The following is a 22,342-nucleotide window of genomic DNA, read 5'->3' as shown; positions in this document are numbered from 1 at the left end:
GACTGAACTACACAACAGCGGCGTGCAAGATACTGTATAGATCCTCATTGGTGGCTTGCGTATAGCGACTCATTGAAATGGCCGCTAATGAGGAATCTATGTATATATATGGTTTTACAAGCGGAAACCGAGGATAGCGCAGATATTACGTCATTGATAGGCGACAATGACAAGGGACGAGCCATTATTTAAAACTGGATTTTCTGAAAATTTCTATGGATTTACAAATCCTTGGGAACTTTTGGGATAATGTAAGTGCACAACTGCATGAAATGTATCACACTGTGAAAGTGTTTTTTGAGTATTTTATTACAAAAATCTTACATAATGCACACGGCCTGTTAATACAGACCGTGCCTCATTGTTAAAGAAAAAACCTAAGCCTCACACGACATCTAAAGTATTTTTTTCAACTAGCTACACTCCAGCAGCAGGAAGAATAAAGAACATCATTCGTAAACATTGGCACGTTCAGTGACCCGACACTTAAAGACATCTGCGCTGAGCCGCCCAGGTTCATTTTCAGACGCGCCAGCAACATTCGTGACCGATTGGTTCACTCAGATATGATTATCCCACCTTCTACTACTTGGCTTCCCAGCCCACCTCTGGGTTTCTATAAATGTGGCAACTGTGCGCAATGCTCCAATTCGACCAATGCGAAACATTTTTCACATCCCCGTACTGGTAAGAAATATTCTATTTCTTCATTTATCAATTGTAACAGTACTCGCGTAGTATACCTTCTAAAGTGTCCCTGTGGACTGGTGTACATAGGTCAAACAAAACGTCAACTTAAACTAAGGATAGCTGAACACAAAACAGCAATTCGTACCCAGAACTTAACATATGCCATGGCGAGGCACTATAAGCAGGCCAATCATGGTTCCCCTGCATCTTTGAAGTTTTGGGGAATCGAGAAAATCATACCTCCACCCAGAGGTGGTGATATTATCAATAAACTCCTATGCAGGGAAGCGTTTTGGATACATACACTTAACACTCGAGAACCTTTAGGTCTAAATGAAGAATTGAGTTTAACATGCTTTCTCTAAACACTTAAGCATATTAAAATACAGTATTTAAGATGAATATACTTTTATTCCCATTGTATTGTGAACTTTATATTACTTTTTTTTTTTTATCTGTATGTGGGTACTTGCCCTTTAATGATTGATTTATGAGTGTGACACCTTGGTTTAGAGTGGTGTATTTTTGGGTGGCCAACGCCCCCTTAATCACACCTGTTGATGATCCTTATTAATGGCTTCATTGCTCATTCTCTCCAAGGACTCTGATGAAGATGTAACTTTACATCGAAACGTTAGTCATTCATTGTTATGCACCTTAAATAAATATTTTAATTAGTAGACATCTGTGCTGCACCGGCGATTCCTTTTGTCTTACATAATGTACCTTTGAGTATAAAAAAAAAGATATATATCTATAATATAGATATAGATAATATATATATATATCTATAATCTTTATTAAAATGTTTTTCAATGCGGACTCGACGCGCTGCGCGCTGTGACTCATGTTGCTTCAAGCGCATCATTCTGCGCTTGGGATGCGCATAAGCGCTGTGTGCCGCACTGCATTGGAGCTTTTCATATCATAATACAGTGACGCAATGAAAGATTATCAATAGCCGTTCTTGTTCTGTCCGATCTATTATGTTGCTACCTCATTAAGTAGCTGTGCTATACATTTAAAAAATGTCTCAATTTTATAGAAGGGTATAAAATAATTGCTATTTTTGATTTTTATCTTGTTTTTCATGAATGTATTTTACAACAATACAAAGAGCAATGTGTAAAGTTTTACCAGATTTAGTGTTACACTTATTGTCTCTAATTTGTTCCCCACTAAACATTTTTTTTTCACAAAATGTTCAGATTTTATACAATTATTGTGCACTCGTGATTTTTCTAGACTAAATTTTACTGCTGAATTATCCACTAATCTAGTTTATAATAGCATTTATGTCAGATTATGATCATATATTTTTTGTTGTTGTTTTTCTTTTTTTCAGTTCTTATTATCAGTTCAACACAGAGTTATAGAAATTCTACTTGATTAAAAAAAAACTGCGCTGGTATCGGTTCTGAAAAAATGGTATTGTTGCATCCCTAGTTATTTTATATTTGTGACCCTGGATCACAAAACCAGTCATAAGTCGCACGGGTATATTTGTGGCAATAGCCAACAATACATTGTATGGGTCAAAATTATAGATTTTTCGTTTATGCCAAAAATCATTAGGATATTAAGTAAAGATCATGTTCCATGAGGATATTTTGTGAATTTCCTACCGTAAATATATAAAACATTTATTTTTGTGAGTGAATGCAGCACAATCGCGAACATAAATGGACAACTTTAAAGGAGATTTTTCTCAATGTTTCGATTTTTTCGCACCCTCAGATTCCAGATTTTCAAATAGTTGTATCTCTGCCAAATATTTCCCTCCTAACAAACCATACATCAATGGAAGGCTTGTTTATTCAGCTTTCAGATGATGTATAAATCTCAATTTCAAAAAATGTACCCATGTGACTGGTTTTGTGGTCCAGGGTCACATTTGATTAATCAATTTTTGTATTTTTTCCTGAATACTACTGTTAGACGTATACCTGAAAAAAGTACAGCTCTGATGAATTCATTTTTATCTTTATTCTATTGTATTTGTGCTACTATATTTGTGCTTCTTGCTTTATTACTGACTATTTACTTGTCTTATTTATAAATTCAGTTCAAACTTTGAAATCAAGCTTTCTTGTGCTGTCTGTTAGCTATTGCAACAAAATTATCCCATTGTAAAAACACAAGTACATTGAGTGAGCAAACATTTAGCTGAGATAATTGTCATTTCTTTTTAAAACTTTGTATAAAAACTCCCCTCCCCAACTCAAATAAAAACAAAATCTCCCCATAAGAGTCACCTAAGGAGAGGATTCCCCCCATTTTCCAAAAGGAAATTCAGACCCTTATCTGGTTGCTTTCAGCAGTGAAAGCAAAACTGTTGTGATTGTTAAGAATATTAAATATGCTGTGGAAGATTATTTATACAAATTGCTTTCATAAATATGCTAAATGAGATACAATTAAATATGCACTAACCTGTAGATCAAGAAATTGTTTAAATGTGATTTGTGTAATGATGTTTAGAAATGTTGTAAGGAATGAGTTGGTTTTATCTGGCTTGGCTTCTTTGCCTCAAGGAGGAAGATAAAGATTGACATGACAGGGCTTGACGCTTATTTTTTTTCCCATGTAGCTCATGTGCTCCTAAGTTGAAAAATGTAGGACTGTGTGTAGAAATTTTAGGGGTGCAATGAAAAATGAGCAAATAAGTGTTTTTTACTTAATAAAGAGATACAACAAGTAATTTACAAGCAAAATCATTTAATTTATAAAATACAAATCAGATTATATGTATATATATATATATATATATATATATATATATATATATATATCACACTGTAATAAACAGATTTTGCCATACTAGTCAGTGTTTTAGTATCATTGAGATACTAGGTTTTGTTAATACTTTAATCTATTTTTTATAATTTCTGCGGGTTTTTTTATTTTATTTTTTACTATAGCAGCCCGACCATGAATATTGACTCTGTTTATTGACTCTTAATATTGTCTTCAGCGTTTAAGCTTTTAAACAAAGATTTCTTTGTATACTTAAAGTTAGGCCTAGCTAAAATAGGAAAGTCTTAACTATAATAACACTGATACTAGTAAAATCTATATGGAAAGAGCATGTGATGTAATGATTTTACATTTTCTTTTTTTTTCTTTTTTTCTTTTTTTTATTCGAGAGAGTGATCAAAAGAATTCTAGCAATTCTCTTTTTTACCTGTCAACATCACCAAACTACATTACACTACTAGTGCATAGCAGATGTGACAGCCAACGAGGATTATCTCTGATGTAGTGAAACACAGCAAGTAACATTGTTTCAACATGGTAAAATGCATTAAGGGAGTGTACCCGCATTATATATAATCAAAACTTTTTTTCTTTTTTTTTTAACATATTTTGATTACAGGCATCTCATCTACACCATTCAGATGATTCTTAACAAAAACACATTTTATTTCTTAAAGGGCACCTATTATGCATAATTCACTTTTGAACATAACATAAATGTGTGTTGGCAGTGTGTGTACACAACCACCCTATAATGGTAAAAATCCACCCAATCCCCATAAATCATTCAGTGTCTCAGAACAAGCCATTTTCAGATTCTGGGCAATGTGACGTCCTTTTGCACAAGCCCCTTCCACAACTGTTGATTGACACTGCCATATTAGCATAGCCCCGCCCTGAGTGAGCTGTACACAGTCCGCCATTGTTTCGACGCCGGAGCAGAAGCGATTTAGGTGTTTTGAACATAGCAGTCATCATTTACTCCCAACATCTGAGCTGCTGAAGAGTGGATTACGTTTGTTTTTGAAGGGAATGAGCCCCTAATCTACCTAAATGTGTTTGTTTGCGCAAATCATTTTACACCAGACTGCTTTGTGAACGAAGGTCCGTACAAAGCAGGCTTGCTAAAAAAGTTGTTACCCCAGGATGGATCAGCACCAACTGTTGTGTTTGTGCTCCATCTTACAGTCTCCGGAGTGATACTGGTCACGGCAGTAATGAAAGGGAGAGTGCGCACTTTATTACTAGGGGTGGGGAAAAAAATCGATTCTTAGATGAATCGCGATTCGGGACGTGGACGATTCTGAATCGATTCACAAATGTCAAAAATCGATTTTCTAAAAAAAATAAAAAAAAATCTAATAACGTAACATTGAAGGAACGCAAAAGGCGGAACTCTGAAGCGGACGTGCAGTGCGCGGACAGTCTGTGGCGTGCACATAACAGAGACGCGCACATAACAGACGCATGATGGCTGAGCGCCAAATCCGAACGGCACCAGAGAATGTCTTCGTTAAAAGCTAACGTATGGAACATTGGCAATTTCATTGTGATCTATTTAGTATTTTTTTGTATGAGAGCTAATTTCTGTATTGTTTAGTTTTCACATCAATATGCTGTGTAAACCGATCTGATCTGTATGCAATATGTGCAATGCCAGTCACAAAAAGTTACATTTTGACTGTAAGTTACTCTCTGCAGAATGTTCATTCACTTTCTTTGCTATTTTTGATTGTGGTATACAGCAAACATTTCAAGTCATAACTCTTTATTATTTAGTTGTGTATAAGTCAAGAGCGACTTTGTATGTTACTAATTATTCAGAATATGCATAAGTCCACAAGCATTATACGTTATGATAGCTTCAGGTACATAATTCTATATTTTTGAACGAAAACTGTTTGTGAATTTGCTACAGCAAAATGTTTTTTTTTGTCTGAAGGATTATATTGCTCATTGGAAATAACAAGAGGATGTTGGTTAGAAGTCTATTATTAAATGCCAGAGATTCAGAATATGCTGAAGTTTGTATTAATTTACTACAAGTATGCTGCTAGTACAGGCACACATTTATTTTCCTGTTGGTTCTCAGCAATGTTGGGACATATGCTGGCAAATGTAACCTTACAGTTGACTTGCCAAATCACTTCCATTTGTTTTATTAATACAATTAATATAGGAAGTATTGGAAGTAAGTTCGTTATGGGTCATCATAAATACTTTGCTTTAAAAGTACCAAGTAAAAATATTTTTTCAATGTTTTTGATAAAAGGCACTTCCCTGAGAATTGAACTTAATAAATGTGAAAAAGACACTTTAATGTCTCCGTTTGTCATTCTGTATTGCAAAGCAGATGAGAGTAGATCATGATCAGAAACCTGATTAGAAATCATTATGAATAAAATCGAATTGTTTTGAATCGAAAATCTTTTTGAATCGAAAATCGATTTTGAATCGAATCGTGGCCTCAAGAATCGGAATCGAATCGAATCGTGAGATGGTAAAAGATTCCCACCCCTATTTATTACAGTTCATCAGAGTTGTTTTACGGATATAAAGTTTACCAGTTTATTAAGCACCCACCGAAAAGGTCTGTATATATTTGTTTACTGTTAGTTGTAATGAGATAATGCAAGGGAGAGAGAGAGTTTATAGATAAGACTTTAATGCACACTTTTTGTACTGTTTTACTCTTACAGTGATTTTCTGGACTAAAACAAATACTTCATCTTTTGTGTGAAGTACAATAAACTTAAACATAAAACTCATCAGTAAATTTTTGGCCATTATTCGGACGAGGTCCGCTACAACAGACAAATAAGATGACAAATAAGTTATAACCGTGATTAAACTAAACTATACCTGCTCTATCTCCATACAGCATATTCTGGCTCTGTAGTTATTATTGTCCGACTCCAGTTCGAACTGAACACTGCTAGTACAGTTTCTGTTCTGACATTTCCATTCCGTGAGATGAGATTGTCCTGACACTGAAGCACGAGCTCCTGAAGCACCGCCCTCTGTGCCAGGAGCAGCAGCTCATTTGCATTTAAAGGGACACAGACAAAAATTATGTGTTTTTGCTCACCCCCCAAAAGTGGAAATTTTAACATGCTGTAAAAAAATATCTGTAGGGTATTTTCAGCTAAAATTTCACATACACACTCTAGGGACATCAGAGACTTATTTTACATCTTGTATAAAAGGGCATAATAGGTGCCCTCTAATGTGTAAAACTTGTCATTAGACCTCCATATAACCAGATGTTATTGACAACCAGGCTAATTTCTCTGCATCAGGTTTCATGAGTCAGTCTTTGAGTAAGTTAGGATCATTGTTTTCCCTTACATCTCCATAAATACAGTACTAAATGAACTGTACATTCAGTGATCTAGTTGGTTTAGATCTGCAAGAAGCACACTGAGCCTTGCTTGATTCCCTTTTACCCCCTGAGCTAAATCACACATGTGGGTCCAATCAGGACGTCATTGTGAGTGACATCACTTTCCCAAATGAAGTTTCCTTTTTATATTCAGAATGTGACTCAATGGGGATTTCTGGTTAATTCAAAACAGACTGCTCAAAATCTTAATCAATCAAAGTACTAGACCCTTTCTAGATGGTTTTAAAATCTGAAACGTTATGATTTCAGTTTAAGGATAGATAAATTCATTATTCGCTATAGCTAGGTCTGATCCTATATAAGGGCTGTCCATGAACTGAAATGACTGAATAACTAAAATTCTCTTTCCCAGGCACTAAAGAAACAAAGGTATTTCAGAAAGACTGCTCATGTCATTACTGTAAATCGCTCAAGATAATAAGCATTTGCTTAATGACAAGTTACCAAAAGTCTTTCTAAGTGCTCATTACTCATTGGTTCACAGTGCATATGAATGATTGCAGTGATTAAAACTCAGACTGGGTGTGTGTCCTCTGTCCAAAGGCAGTTCTGCTGCTGAAGTGCGTGTTGTTATTTCTTGGGAAAAAATACACTGTGTTTTGGCCATCCTTTAAACTTGTTCGAAATGCCTTTGGGGAAGAGTGTTGCAGAAGAGTCATACCTCACTGTTGTGTCACATTGACTGTGCCCTGTTGTTATAGTATTGCATGTGCCCAGATGTGTGTTTTCCTGTGATAAGCAATAGGAGGGGCATTTTCCTGTGTTTTTTTCTTCTTTTTTTTCTGGTTTCCTGGGCTCAGTGGCAAAAACTAGATGAACCAAGATAAACTACAAATCATTGAAATGTTTAGAAATATGGATCTGTCATAATAAGATCAGCTAATATTCCTTTAATGTATTTTCTACAATGTTAGTGCAACACAACGGATGTTTCGAGCATAATTACTCAGGAAAGAAACAATTAAAACTTGATAAATCCACACGTGACATGAGTTGCTTGGCCGATGCTGTGTTCAACAGTACAAGACTGTTCAAACGGTACACAAATTACAGAGGAGTGGGAGGTGTTTCTAGCAAAGACATTTATGTGTAATCAAACACTGAGTAACACTGTTCTGTTACACAATATAGGCTGAGACTGTGTGTGTGTGTGTGTGTGTGTGTGTGTGTGTGTGTGTGTGTGTGTGTGTGTGTGTGTGTGTGTGTGTGTGTGTGTGTGTGTGTGTGTGTGTGTGTGTGTGTGCGTGTGCGTGTGTGTGTGTCTGTCTTGCTCAACTGTCTGTAAACCTGCTGGACAGAGAGCAGTAAGACTTTCCTATTTTAGCTAACTTTAAGTACACAAAGAAATCTTTGTTTAAAAGCTTAAACACTGAAGACAATATTCAGAGTCAATATTCATGGTCGGGCTGCTATAGCCAAACCTTTGGTCCCTCGTGCCAATGGCAAATGTCTGTTTCAGTGGTGCCAACAGTGCAAATATTGGGCTCTGGAATATGTGAAACATTTTGTTCTCTGATGAGTCCACCTTCACTGTCTTTCCCACATCTTTAAGAGTTACGGTGTGGAGAAGCCCTAAAGAGGCTCAACACCCGGACTGTTGCTGCCCAGAGTGAAGCACAGGGTGGATCAGTGATGGTTTGGGCTGCAATATAATTGCATTCCCTACTGTGCTTGATGGGCGCGTCACTTTCAATGACTACTGAACCGTTCTGGAGGAACATGTGCACCTAATGGGTACAAACATTGTACCCTGAAGGGGTGCTGTGCATCAGCATGATAATGCACCAATACACACAGCAAGACTTGTGGCAGAATGGTGTAAAGTTGAACATCTCCCATGACCTGCACAGTCACCAGATCTGAATATTTTTGAGCCACTTTGGGGTATTTTGGAGGAGCAAGTCAGAAAAGGTTTTCCTCCACCAGCATCACATGGTGTCCTGGTCACTGTTCAGGAAGAGGAACGGCTCAAAATCCCTCTGGCCACTGTGAAGGACATGAATGTGTCATTCCCAAGATGAACTGATGCTGTTTGACCGCAAAAGAAGGCCCTACACCATATTAATAAATTATAGTGGTCTAAAACAGGTGTTTCGGTTTCATTTTCCAACCCATGTATATACTATATCATTCAGTTTATATATTTATCACAGTATATATCATGTTACACCATTAATAGGCAAGGCAATTCATTCCACATATTTGTTAGACCTTGAGAATAAATGTAAACATATATTGCTTGTAAAATCCTTTATTTAATGTCTAATTTAATTAATGTCTAAATCTAATTTAATCTTTTTCTTCTTATTCTTATTCTTATTCTTATTCTTATTCTTATTCTTATTCTTCTTTCCCTCCCCAAAATCAGTGGTTTCTGTTTTTAGTTTTTTTGGATTTTGATTTAATACAAATGTATCATTAAAAAATAGTGTCTAATCAAATGAATGTTAAACTTTAACTATTTAATCAATGTTTTAAAACGTAATAAAAAAAATATTTGTTTGATGATATTCATTGAAATAATAGTTAATAGTAATAGTAATAATTATAATCAGTGTTGTTTTACTAAATTGAAAAATTTTTTCTATTTTTTTTTTCTATGCAATAGAAAAATATATTCATTATGTCATTATTTATTTTTGTGAAGACACTGGAAATACCACGAGCATCACGCATGCTTGTGTATGTAGTAGACAAGTAAAGCTCAGTAAAGCCAAAAACAAACAAACAAAAGACATTGGTTATGAACGTACTCATCTTCTTGATGCTCCAATTTTTTCTTTATTCCATTGTAATATTCCAATATTCTTTATTCGACAGATTTTAAGCAGGATGTTTCTTTTATCCATAAAGTTACTTTATGGAACCATAACCTTTTCCAAAAAGTAAATGCTGTGAGTAAAGCGTCATAAAAGTAGTCCCTACAACCATTGTGTGCATATTCAAATTTAGCACCTCATAATCAGTTTTACTAGACACGAGAACCAAAGTCATTTTGAATCATTGGCATCCGACCTGATGTGACACACCTTGATACGCTATATTTGGTGCTGTTATGATATTTTTATGGAGATTTTTGTCCTTTTTTTTTTTTTTTTTTTTTTTGGAACTTGACAGCCCCTGGTAAACATTCACCTTAACTGTGTGGGAAAAAGCAGCATTTGTGTTCAGCGGATAAAAAGAAAACTATTCCGGAATGATATAAGGGTGAGTAAATTATAACATGATTTTCTTTTTTGGGTAAATTATTTTTTTGAACGTGTGTCTTTGGTTTCAAAGTCATGGTGCAGGCATGCAGCAAGCCTTGCAGTTTAATTTATCAGCAAAGTGTGTCTGTCTTCACTCTCAATTTAAAACGTAGGTTATAACGTCACTTTAAATGCAGGCCTCTGTGTTTGAAACTAAAATATGTGCCTCTGCCAGTGCCTCTGTTTTGACAATAAAGCACCAAACCTGTATTTAACCTCTCCATAATATATAGGTTGACACGACAGTGTTGTCAGTTTCCTGGAACGAGTTTGCTATCATTTTAAGGGCTAGGCTACATAATATATTTGTTATCAAATCTATGGCAAATGCTTGGTGCAGAAAATTGTAATGGTCACTGAGTCTCTTTCATTAATTTGACAAAATAGTTTGCTTGGGTCAGCACCAGGGTTTGGCTGCACTCAGAATTTGACCTTACAATCACAGTTTCCAGGGTGTGTTGTTTTTGGTTTGTGTTTTCAAAATGCTTTACTGTTGAAGAATTCCCTCGGATTGACCAGGGAATTTTATGGGTGTTGTCAATGGGCCGAACCTCCGTGTGTGTGTGCTGTTAGCACGCCCCTCTTGATATCTCCATAACACTATGCCCTTTCTGAATGCACATCCTAAGACCCCTTAAGTCACAGTCCCTCTAAAGCAAATCAATGCTTCAAGCATTCCCCATGAGTGAGTGAGCAGCATATCTCAGTGTCATGAGTCAGGTCTCTGTCTGTCCTGTTAAAGCCTGCACATTACTGCTGAGTCCAGAGTATATGGGGTAGACCATATCTCAACTTGTTTCTGAACTTGTTTTTTTTTCAGCTGATGTTGCCTATATTGACTGCTCTATATAGTAGTGTTGTCACGATACTGGAGTTTCCAACTTCAAAGCGATACCTTGAAAAATATTGAAATTCGATACCATTTTCAATACTTCAGGGAAAAAGGCCATACATACCACCATACATATACTTTGTTATTATCTTATAATTTTATGATATTTTGGGTAATTGTGTTTTAATAGCTTACGCAAAGCACATAAAGGCTGTATTTTAATCTTTGAACTACATTTCCAAATAATCAAGTCAGGTCAAGTCACATTTATTTATACAGCGCTTTTTACAATACAGATTGTTTCAAAGCAGCTTTAGAGAGATAACAGGAAAATAATGCAACAAAGTTTGTTTCCAGAAGAAAATAGCATCACAGTCCAGCTTAAGTTCAGTGATGTTTCATTTTTGTTGTAAAAAAGTTATTAATTTAGTTATTATATATATATATATATATTAGGGGTGGAGCCGAACCCGAATACGGTATTCGGAAAGGCACAAATAATGTGTTTTTTACGAATACTTATTTCGAACAAATACTTGTAATTATATATTTGTATTCGGGAACAAGAAAAACTTTATATCAAAAAGCTGCGTTTCCTCATGAGACATGGCGACCGGCGGCGCTGCTGATGTGGTGGCTGTAAATCCACTTGTTGATAAGAAAGGAGGAAAAAGACACATACGTCGTTAACATAGCGCGTTTTTTGCGCGTTCAGATTTCAAATGTAGGCGCGCGGCAAGCGCGCTCTTAATAGAATCGAGCGGCGTGCCTATGTCCATGGTTACATAGCAACGACAGACGTACGGGAGAGCAAGCGCTTGTGGAAAGGAGAAAGCGGTGCGAACTGCGCTCTCCATGATGACGAGGAAGTATCAGCAAATAATTAATTGTTTTCTAGCCCTTGCATTAGCTTTAGATATATTTATGGAGATGAGAAATGAAATAAAAAGCCGTCATTATGTCATTAATATCAGTCCATCAGAAAAGCAGTTCTAGTCTTATTCTTGGCTGGATAACTCTTAGCAGGTTTAAAAAGCCCTTTTAAAATTAAATATGAATGCAGTTTTGGATTAAATAAAAGTACAGTCAAGTCAAATAAAACACGTTTTATCTCCTGTATAGTTTGGTAACACTACGATAAGATACTATTCATTAACATTACTTAATGTGTTGTCTAACATAAACACATTGAGTGAACAATATATTTTTACAACATTAATTAATGTTTGTGAATGTTATTTAATACAAACACTTGATTGGTCATGTTTGTTCACTTCATTCATTGTGCATTAAATAATGTTAACATAAACAATAATGTAAGTAATGTTAAAAATGTATTTTTAAATTAACCCCTAAAGGAGAATAATTGCGACAGTATATAACTATTGTTTATTGTTAGGTCATTTTATCTAATGTTATCTAACAAATGGAATCTTATTGTAAAGTGTTTTTAATACTACAGTTTCCATCTTTGTAACCGTGATATACACTTTAATATATGTAAATTTAATCTAAATTAAGCTTTGGTACCGAAATTGGTACCGAGAACTGTGGATTTTCACTGGTATTGGTAACGAATACTGAAATTTTGGTACCGTGACAACACTAGTAGCTCTGTTAGCTCGGTAATTTAGACAATAGGCTGTTGACAGAGTAACGTTAACGTAGGTAATGGCTGTTATGTTATTTTCTTTTTAATGACGTTCCTTGTTACATGTTCATTGCTGGATTTATAAAAAAACATCAACCAATATTGCATATCCATAATTATTATAATGGATATAATTAAAGAATACTTACACTATAACGTAAATTAGAAGTGTAACGCAAAAAAAATGGATTTTTACACCTATTTTGAATTTTACTCGAATACAAATACAAATACAAATACTTTTCCCCCCTCAACAAATACAAATACAGATACAAATACCGGCTGCTTTGCACACCCCTACTATATATATATATATATATATATATATATATATATATAGCTGCTCTGGGGAAAACCGTGATGTCATCGTCCAGCTCAGTTCAGTTCTCATATAATGTGTCAATGCAGGCAGATCAATAATATTGTTGAATATTAAATTAAATGTTAAATTTAATGTCCCCAACTAAGCAAGCCAAAAGCCAAGGCAAGGAATCAAAACTCCATCAGGTGGCAGAATGGAGAAAAATACCTTGTGAGAAACCAGGCTCAGTCGGGGGGCCAGTTCTCCTCTGGCCAATGAACAAACAGTGTATGATTATGATTCAGGCAGCATTACAGGTCAGAAGTCAGATTGGATTGGAACAATCAGAGTATTATCCAGTTCCATCTGGTTGAAGATCGGAGTCATCACGCCGGTATGGGGACGTAAACGAAATAAAGAAAAGCAAACATTCAGTAATAAAATAAGAACAAATAAACAAATTGCAAATGATAACACAAATAACCACACTGCTTGTGGTCTCGACCAACCCAGCACTTCATCACAACTTTTCCATTCAGCTAGGTTCGTCATCCATAACTCCATCAAGGACAGTCAGGAACCTTGGAGTTGTGATTGATGATCATTTGAACTTCACAGACCACATTGCTAGAACTGCCCGGTCCTGCAGATTTGCCTTATACAACATTAGGAGGATCAGGCCCTTCCTATCAGAGCATGCTACACAACTCCTTGCGACCAAGTGCTTGTTCTATCCAGACTGGACTATTGTAATGCTCTCTTGGCAGGCCTTCCAGCTTGCACTGTCAAACCTCTGCAACTGATCCAAAATGCTGCAGCTAGAGTGATCTTTAACAAACCGAAGAGAGAGCACGTCACACCTCTCCTCTTAAAATTGCACTGGCTGCCAATTGCCGCTCGCATCAAATTCAAGGCACTGATGTTTGCTTACAGAACAACCACTGGCTCTGTACCCCTATATCACAACTCATTACTTCAGACCAACGTGCCCTCCAGAAACTTGCGTTCTGCAAGTGAACTGTGCCTTGTGGTAACAATCCCAAAGAGGCACAGAATCACTTCCACGGACCTTTTCCTCTACTGTTCCAAGCTGGTGGAATGACCTGCCTATCTCAACCCAAGATGCTGAGTCTTTCATCTTCAAGAATCTACTAAAGACGCATCTCTTTCGCCAACATTTGTTTCAATTTTACTAAAACCTACTATTCTATATCTATAAAAAAAAAATCCTTGTTACGTGGCTTATTTTTTTTGCACAAGCTTTTGGTGTGAGCGCGAAACCTGCGGGAATCACTAAAATTATGTGCAATATTCAGGACGTAACACCAACACTATTCAACCAGGGTGAATGAGAGGATTGAGCGAGAGGAGGCGGGTGCATGTCAAACCATCATTTCACCGTTGGAGAGAATTAATTTTAAATTGAAATATTTTTTTATCAAATAAATGCAGCCGTGGTGAGCATAAGAGACTTTTTTTCAAAAACACTTTTTTTTACTTACCAACCCCAAACTTTTAAATGGTAGTGTGTATTTGTATAATTTTACTTTTATATGTCATTTAAAGCTGCAGTTCGTAACTTTTTTTGGGTTAAAAATTATCCAAAATAAATTTTTAAGCAAGTACATAACCAGCCAGTGTTCAAAACTGCTTGCCTTATCTCGATTCAAAACGGAAAGCTTGTAATAATGTTTTTAATACCAGTGGTACTGGTGGTTTTCCGTGGGAAAGTCTTTGTGTCATTACGTCATTATAAATAGTCTGATCTGCTCATGACACTTTTAGTTTTGAATTTCACTTTTGATTGCATGTTGTAACGTGGCAACTTCCACAGCCACGACTTCATGTTTACAGAGTGATGCTTACCTTGCACACAAGAAAGGAAAGAAAACTGTTTCCTGGCGACTCTATTTTGAGTCTGGCTAAAAGAACAGAAGCTCATCAAACACTGCTTTGAATTAGTCCAGTGCCCAGCTGCCCACGGGCTGCCATTTGCCCTTCCTAATACCCACTAGAATTAGGCGATCAACCTCCCCTGCACACAGTGGTGAGACATTGTTAGACAGATGTTGTCTTTACAGATGGGTGGATGGATGCTGTGTAAGAGGTTGCTGTCATGGATGTATTCTAGACATTAATATACTTCTCGGCAATAAACAGAATAATCATACCTGTAACTTCACACTAATTATTATTTTTTTCCCTAGAGCAGAGGCCACCAATTATCAGACTGCAGTCCAGATTCAGTCCCAGTTCTGGGTCATTAATCATTTAAAAATGTCATTCATATTTTCAGTCAATAATTGTATCCCTTAAATCAGGGGTGTCAAACTCAGTTCCTGGAGGGCCACAACCCTGCAGAGTTTAGCTCCAACCAGCTCCAAAAACACCTGCCTGGAAGTTTCTAGTAATCCTGAAGACCTTGATTAGCTGGATCAGGTGTGTTTAATTAGGGTTGAAGCTAAACTCTGCAGGGTTGTGGCCCTCCAGGAACTGAGTTTGATACCCCTGCCTTAAATCATCTTTGATAATCAAAATTACATATACAAAAAGTAAAAAATCCCTGTGAAAATAATTTATTCATGCCTTAAAATAGCTTGAATTCTTGCTTCATTTAGTGTACGTGAATCCCTGAATATGGAAATTAGTCCCTGTCTCCACTCTATCACATCAGCTGATTCAGAAGAAGAGGAAGAGCAAATTATACTGGTTGGCCCGGTTCTGTGGGGACTATTGGGGTGCTAAGCACCCTCAGACAAAAGCAAGAGCACCCTCAGTTGATATATCATATTGACAAAACAGATTTGGTAAACGCTCCAGTGCATATTTAAGTTGCACTCTGGAGAACGTCAAATGTTTCTATTTGCTGTATTTTTGTATTGTTTTTGTTCAGTGCTGAGTTCTACATGCTTGCGAATCCTCTCATTATCAAAGTGTAGACAGTGTAAATAAGAGAGATTAATTGTGCAGTGTACTTTATTGATTACAACCGAACTTTGTGAGATTGTGAACTGAGATGAGTGACCGCTTTTTAGTGATTATAATAGGAGGTCTTTGCACGTTTTCTAGGCTATATATAATCCATTCAGAATTTGAATAAAAGTCGACATAACGGTAATTGATATGATTAGCCTTTGGCTTGACTACGTTATCAAACAGCTAATAATGTGTTGCTAATGTTACACAAACCATGTTCCCGTTCGCCATCTCAGTCACACAGCTGCCTTCTAAAAAACAGCATTCTTAGAAATAATGATTGGTGACTTTTTTCAGCAAATGTTGCTATTTAATTATGGTTAATTAATCTGTTTATTGTATAGTTCATTTGACTGTACAGGGCTCAACAATAAGGACTGCCGGATGGCCCGGGGCCAGCATGAAAGACGCTTGGGACAGTTACGGAATTGTCGCTTGCCCGATCGGGCCAGTGCTGCGTCGTCATGAATATCATTTTGCTTAACTGTACGGTGCGGAGCAGAGAAAGCGTTTTCTATTCAATCTTATGGATGTTGAGCACGAACACACACTCGCTCCGCGCCAGTCGACACGCACCATTATGAATGCCTGTGTGCGTTTTACTTTCGCTTTTGAATTAGCGCCAATTCGGTGGCAGCAGTTGCTTGAATGGTGGGTTCATTATTATTCTTATTAAAAACAGAGGCACAACAACAACAAAACAGTACAATGACAAACACGCTTAAAAAGGGGCTGTTCCATTTCGCTTTGAAGCCAAATTTTCCTCCATCGTCTTGAAACGGTGAAACCTGACTCCTGCTGCTGATCTGTGCTGTGACTCGCGTCCAACGCTGCATTGAGTAGACACGTTCAGTTTTTAATTGTACTGTTTTTAATTGTATTGTCTGTTCTCTAACTGAACTAAATAATTTGTACTACTATAAAAAATCCCCAAAAATCTAAACGACGGTGGGGGGCGGTGCCACGGTGTGCAAGTGATGTAAACGGTGTTGCGCTGAAAAGACCTTATAATTATATAATTATTAATCAAAGCATTTTTTTCACAACACAGTAGTTCTCTTCACTATGAAAATACCATGATATGTTCAGCTACATAAACTATAAACACAGTTGATATTAAAGCATCTCACTGACGCACTCAGAATGTCACATAGTGTACAGACATCTGCTTACAGTAAAAAATTTAGAGACTGGGTCTCATGGAACTTTAATTGAATACCACTGCCCTGCCCTGCCCTAGAGCATAGTGTTTATCATTCACATTTATCTCTTGACATTCTCAGTCCGTTCTGTCCTGGGGCATGTAGTCAGCAAGTCCACTCTGCCAGACTCGCATGATTGAGCATTGTTGTAGAGTAATCCACATTCACTCCAAACCTCACAGATGAGTTGACCGGGCGTTTTTAGTTCGGACTAGGCAAGAGGGTGGAGTAAGCAGCTTAATGGGTAGCTGTGTGGCCATAAATGAAATATGGGTCATTCATGAATGACTGAATGGAATCAACTAGAATGACTCTTAAAAGTGGATTACAAGGATAAAAGACTGTAAATCTGAGACAAATATGGCAAGCAAATTTAGAAACCGCCATAGTTAGCAGAATAAGATGTGATGGGTCTACTGCACTTCCAGCTCATTTCACACGGGCGGGCCCAGCTGTCAGTGTTGATGACACTACATTGCTGGATACTGCTCATAGTGTTCGTCCTAAAATACCCCCAGCACTCTGTCCCACGGACCCCAGTGAGAGTTCACTTATATCGGGATCATCCTTTGGGAATCCACAGAATGAAATGAAACTCTCTCTGATTTACAAATCCTCCCCCAGCCTCATGTTCCAGGCGAAGTCCCATCCATTTTTTCATTGGGTTTTCCACATGTTTTCCTGAGGGAAGGGGAATTCTTGATATCTATTAGCAACACCTGCTACTTCAGGATGCTCTTGGCAACATAAGAGTCCAGCAGGATGTTTGCAGAGCATAACTTTCGTTATGACCAGCTTATATCTGTAAATAGGTGGTATTGTTAAACTATTCTTTGGGAATACTTCACCTGAACAGAAGACAATGTAATCTAAATATTCACAGTGCGATACAATAAAACGATTGTTTTGTGTGTGTGTGTGTGTGTGTGTGTGTGTGTGTGTGTGTGTGTGTGTTTTAAATGTTTAAGGTCATGTAATGGATTGGTTTACATACTTTACCATTCAAAAGTTTGGGGGCTGTAAGATGTTTTAGTGTTTTTGAAAGAAGTCTCTAATGGGACATTTTCCAGGACATTTTGATGAATAGAATGTTCAAAACAACTAGAAATATTTTTGTAACATCATAAATGTCCTTAATGTCACTTTTGATTTATTTTAATGTGTCCTTGCTGAATACAATTTACTTAAAAAAAAAAAAAAAAAAAAAAAAAAAAAAAGGTCACACTTTACAATAATGTTTCATTAGTTAACATTAGTTAACCACTTTAGTTATCATTAGCAATACTTCTACAACATTTATTAATCTTCGTTAATGTTAATTTCAACATTTATTTTAAAATCAAGTCATATTTGTTCATATTAGTTAATAAATGTTAATTAATATATTAACTACTGTTAACAAATGAGACCTTATAAAGTATTACCAAAATATTACTGACCCCAAACTTTTAATGGTAGCGTAGGTTAATGTGTGACACACCTTCCCAAATGAAAATGAAAAATGAATGAAAAGGAAAACTCTCTGCCACTAGAACATCCAAACATAATACAATTCCTGATTTCCCTCTGTCTTCACTATTTGCCTTACAGAGCTTTCATTGGCCCAGAAGAAGTTTGCTCAGTGCCTGGGTGAGTTCAAATTTGAATACATCGGCGATGCCAAAACTGACGATGAGAAGTGCATTGGTGAGTTTTTTTTTTTCACCCTTTTTGCATATATTAATTTACATACATGAATACATTTGCTTATATTGTGCTTTGCTCAGTGTCTGCATATGTGTAATTTCAGATGAATCCTTGCAAGAGTTCTCATCCTTTCTCAGAAACTTGGAAGACCAAAGAGAGCTGATGGTGAGCACAACCAGTTGAGACTTGCACCAAACACACTCTCTGTTATACATTTCACTCAATTCCTTGCAGGCTAAAAGATATTTTTGGAACATGCCAGCATGGCCATTTGCTTTTGGAGAGACATAATCAGTAATCAGTTTTAACACTGAGTTCAACACACTTTTCAACACATAGTCTGTAAAGCGACGTCAGTCCTCTGTTTGTTCCTGCATTCTTTAGTCACAGTTTTGCCACAGGAAGTGAGTTACATTGCCATAAGTTATTTGTGTCCTCTCTAACAGATTACTCAGATATTGCACAAGACTGCTGCTTATGTTGAGTCATGCTATCTCAACTGTGTTGTGTAGAAACTGTACTTTCAAAAACAAAAGAACGTCCAATGGCACTTGTGTTATCTGGAATTAACTTAGTAACTTGCTGTACAGTGTAAAATGTGTAAAAATGAGACAAAAGAAAAGATTTCAGATTTACCTATTAGATTGACAAATCCCTTCCTCTGGCATAGACATTTTTTTTGCATTTTTTGCATTCTTAAGGTATGAGAGGACTATATATTCTAATACGTGGTTAACCATCTAGGTAGGAAGGGCTCATGTTGCATGTAGGTCATGTTAGTATTTATTTAGTATGCAGAATTAGAGAGTTGAAGGTCCTGCCCATGACTCAAAGTGCAACAGCTGACAGTTGTCATGAGCTCAGATTTGAGCCCCACCCGTTCATAACACCACGGCGGGCCAATGACGTTATGGCCCCTTGGCTCACTGGAGTCATGTGTGGAAGGGGCAGAGCTAACAGGTCCTGACAGGGTCAGAAACAGAGTAATGGTAGACCGGAGATGCTCATTCCAACAGTCACATCATGGATTGCCTTGGTTATTTCATTATCTCATTTCAGGGTAAAGAGAATGTCCTTAATTACTTCAAATGGGGAAAAGTGTTCCTACATTTCAAGAAGCTTGATTTACACCGCAAATGTAAATAAATCATAACAGATATGTGCAGAGCTGCATTCATATTGTTGTTCTGAGTCCTTAAAGGGAAATGGGTTTTTGATGTGTTTGGGTTTTTCTCGCAAAACTTCTGCATTTCTCAGAGAAAAGTTTTGTGTTCTCATGAACTTTCTTGGACAAATACAAAACTTGTGATGGAAATAATTATTATTTTGTGAGCAAATGCAAAGTTTCTTAGGGGAATGCGATTTATGAGAGAAGGCAAAAGTTTAGCGAGTAAACGCAAAGTTTCTTGAGGATCGTAAAACTATTTTTTTTTTTGCGAGAGAGTGCTAAGATTTTGCGATCTAATGCAGTTTCTTGTTGGAACACAAAAGTTTTGCAAGTGAACGCAAAAGCATTGATGTCCTTTTAGGGAGGGCTGGGCTTACTAGAAATCCACTTTCCTGCGGAGTTTCCTGCAAAGCTCATCCGCTTGTAGCTTTCTAGTTATTCTGAAGACCTTGTTTAGCTTGTTCGGGTGTTTGATTGGGGTTGAAGCTTAACTCTGCAGGAAAGTATATTTCGAAGTCCTGTGTTGCCCAACCCTGTTTTAGGGGCTCCATACTACTGCATTCTATTTGGCTTGTCATCACAAGGACCACATAGAATATAGAGCATATTACCTTTTTGTTTAATGTTTGTTTTAATTAAAAAATAAATAAAAAAGAATCAAATTTTTTAATTCTGCTAATTTAATAATAATAAAAAAAAATCTTAAAATGGACCCGAGAGTGTACTCTTATTAGATGAAAGTATTATATTATCCAGCATATTTAGTAAACAAATATGGAAGCAGTGGGGGAAGTGTAGAATTTTATGAATGGCAGCCGTTCAGTTTCTGTAGAAATCTGTGGAGCTATCTGATTGTTTACAGTTTCTGTGCAGGTTTAGTCATGACTAAGGAATAGGTGATGCGAAGATGTCACCTTTATTGACATTTAAAATTGAAACCTACAATGTGTTCGCTCAAGTTTTGATGAAAGAAAATCATCCTGTTTCTGCTAATGTTTAATATAATTAAATTAAATGGTCAAATATTATATATCAAATTACTGAATTGCATTTTCACAGATGAGAAACATCACAGAGACACTGATGAAGCCTTTAGAAAAGTTTCGGAAAGAGCATCTCGGCTCAGCAAAGGTAAAATTCTAGATCTTCACTGTTAGCTCCCACATTTAGGATGTTTGCATTGATGTAATTCAAATAAATGGAAAAATGTACATTTATTGTAACCAGTTCCATATATTAAAAATAGTAAGTTCCTCCATTTGATATTTCAGGCAGAGAGAAAGAGGTACGAGAAGGAAACAGAGAAGTACTACAGCTCGCTAGAGAAACTTTTGAACATGTCAGCAAAGAAGAAGGAGCCACAATTACAGGAGGTACTTTACATTTCATTCTTCCCACACACAAGATGGATGTGTAATGCAAATTATAAATACTGGTTTTCTTCTTTATCTCGTGAAAAAAAAAAAAAAAAAAATTATATATATATATATATATATATATATATATATATATATATATATATATATATATTATTTAAGCCAAGGTCAATGGTTTTCTATATTCTTTTACTATACTGTTTATTGCCGTTGGTCATTATTTCTACTATATATAAGAAGCTAGGCATCTCACTTGATCGAACAATGTCTGGGGAACATAACCTTTTAAGGCGTACCCATCAGCCATGAATGTTGTGTACATTGAGCACAAAAACCACTAGAGACTGTTGAAATTTTTATGGTGGGCCATTATGTTCCTCTGGACCTTATGACGTGTGGTTTTTGGCTGTGGTTTTAGCAGTGGGCTATTTAGTGTCAGACTGGTGTTCACAGCAGACAAACTTCTATAAGATGCATAGAAATACTTAAGAATGCCAGAGGACTGCTAAATTTTCTCCAGTTCATAAGACACTTAAGTTGTCATGGGCCATGTACACATTGACTCCAGGCAAATATGGTTAGGGATGAGGATTTTGGTCATTCAGTCTAATCTAGTACGCAACAAATTATTCTACTGTACATATTTAGACACTGTTACATCTCAAGACAACTTAATTCAAAACTCAGTGTTAATGCAGACATTCATTTATTTATTTATTTTATGCTGTGTCTCTCCACGGTAGTTTCTCCCACCAGTCCTATATTTACAATGCAGATTATGCACTCTGTTTAAAGCATGGGCTTAATGATTTAAAAAAGAGAATCTGTTGGTAGTGGTTTATAAAAAATAAAAATAAAATAATCAGATGATTACGTCTTTAGTAATATTAACTATAATAAATGTTAAAACTAGCTAATGTCACAAACACCATTTGGGTTAAAGTTCAACTATTGGCGTCCAATTTTCTTGTTTACAAGAAATCGAAACATTGCTGTGGTTATTGCAATGCCAACTGAATGAATTTTGGGAGTTATTCCTGTATTCGTTATTC

At 36.4% G+C, this 22,342-nt stretch overlaps 1 protein-coding gene across 1 annotated transcript in view; it reads left to right on the top strand.

Moving 5' to 3' along the window:
* Window positions 1–22,342, top strand: part of arhgap10 (Rho GTPase activating protein 10) — a 76,676-nt gene that overhangs the window by 18,307 nt on the left and 36,027 nt on the right. The window contains exons 2-5 of the mRNA XM_084094954.1: window positions 18,651–18,746; window positions 18,850–18,911; window positions 20,974–21,045; window positions 21,186–21,287. Coding sequence (XP_083951080.1) covers window positions 18,651–18,746; window positions 18,850–18,911; window positions 20,974–21,045; window positions 21,186–21,287 — 332 coding nt within the window. The remainder of the gene's footprint in view (window positions 1–18,650; window positions 18,747–18,849; window positions 18,912–20,973; window positions 21,046–21,185; window positions 21,288–22,342) is intronic.

This window comes from Abramis brama (assembly GCF_963993115.1).
Source record: "Abramis brama genome assembly, chromosome: 2".
NCBI classification, from domain to species: Eukaryota; Metazoa; Chordata; class Actinopteri; order Cypriniformes; family Leuciscidae; genus Abramis; species Abramis brama.
Note: the sequence above shows the minus strand (reverse complement) of the source record. Positions and strands in the feature narration are given on the sequence as shown.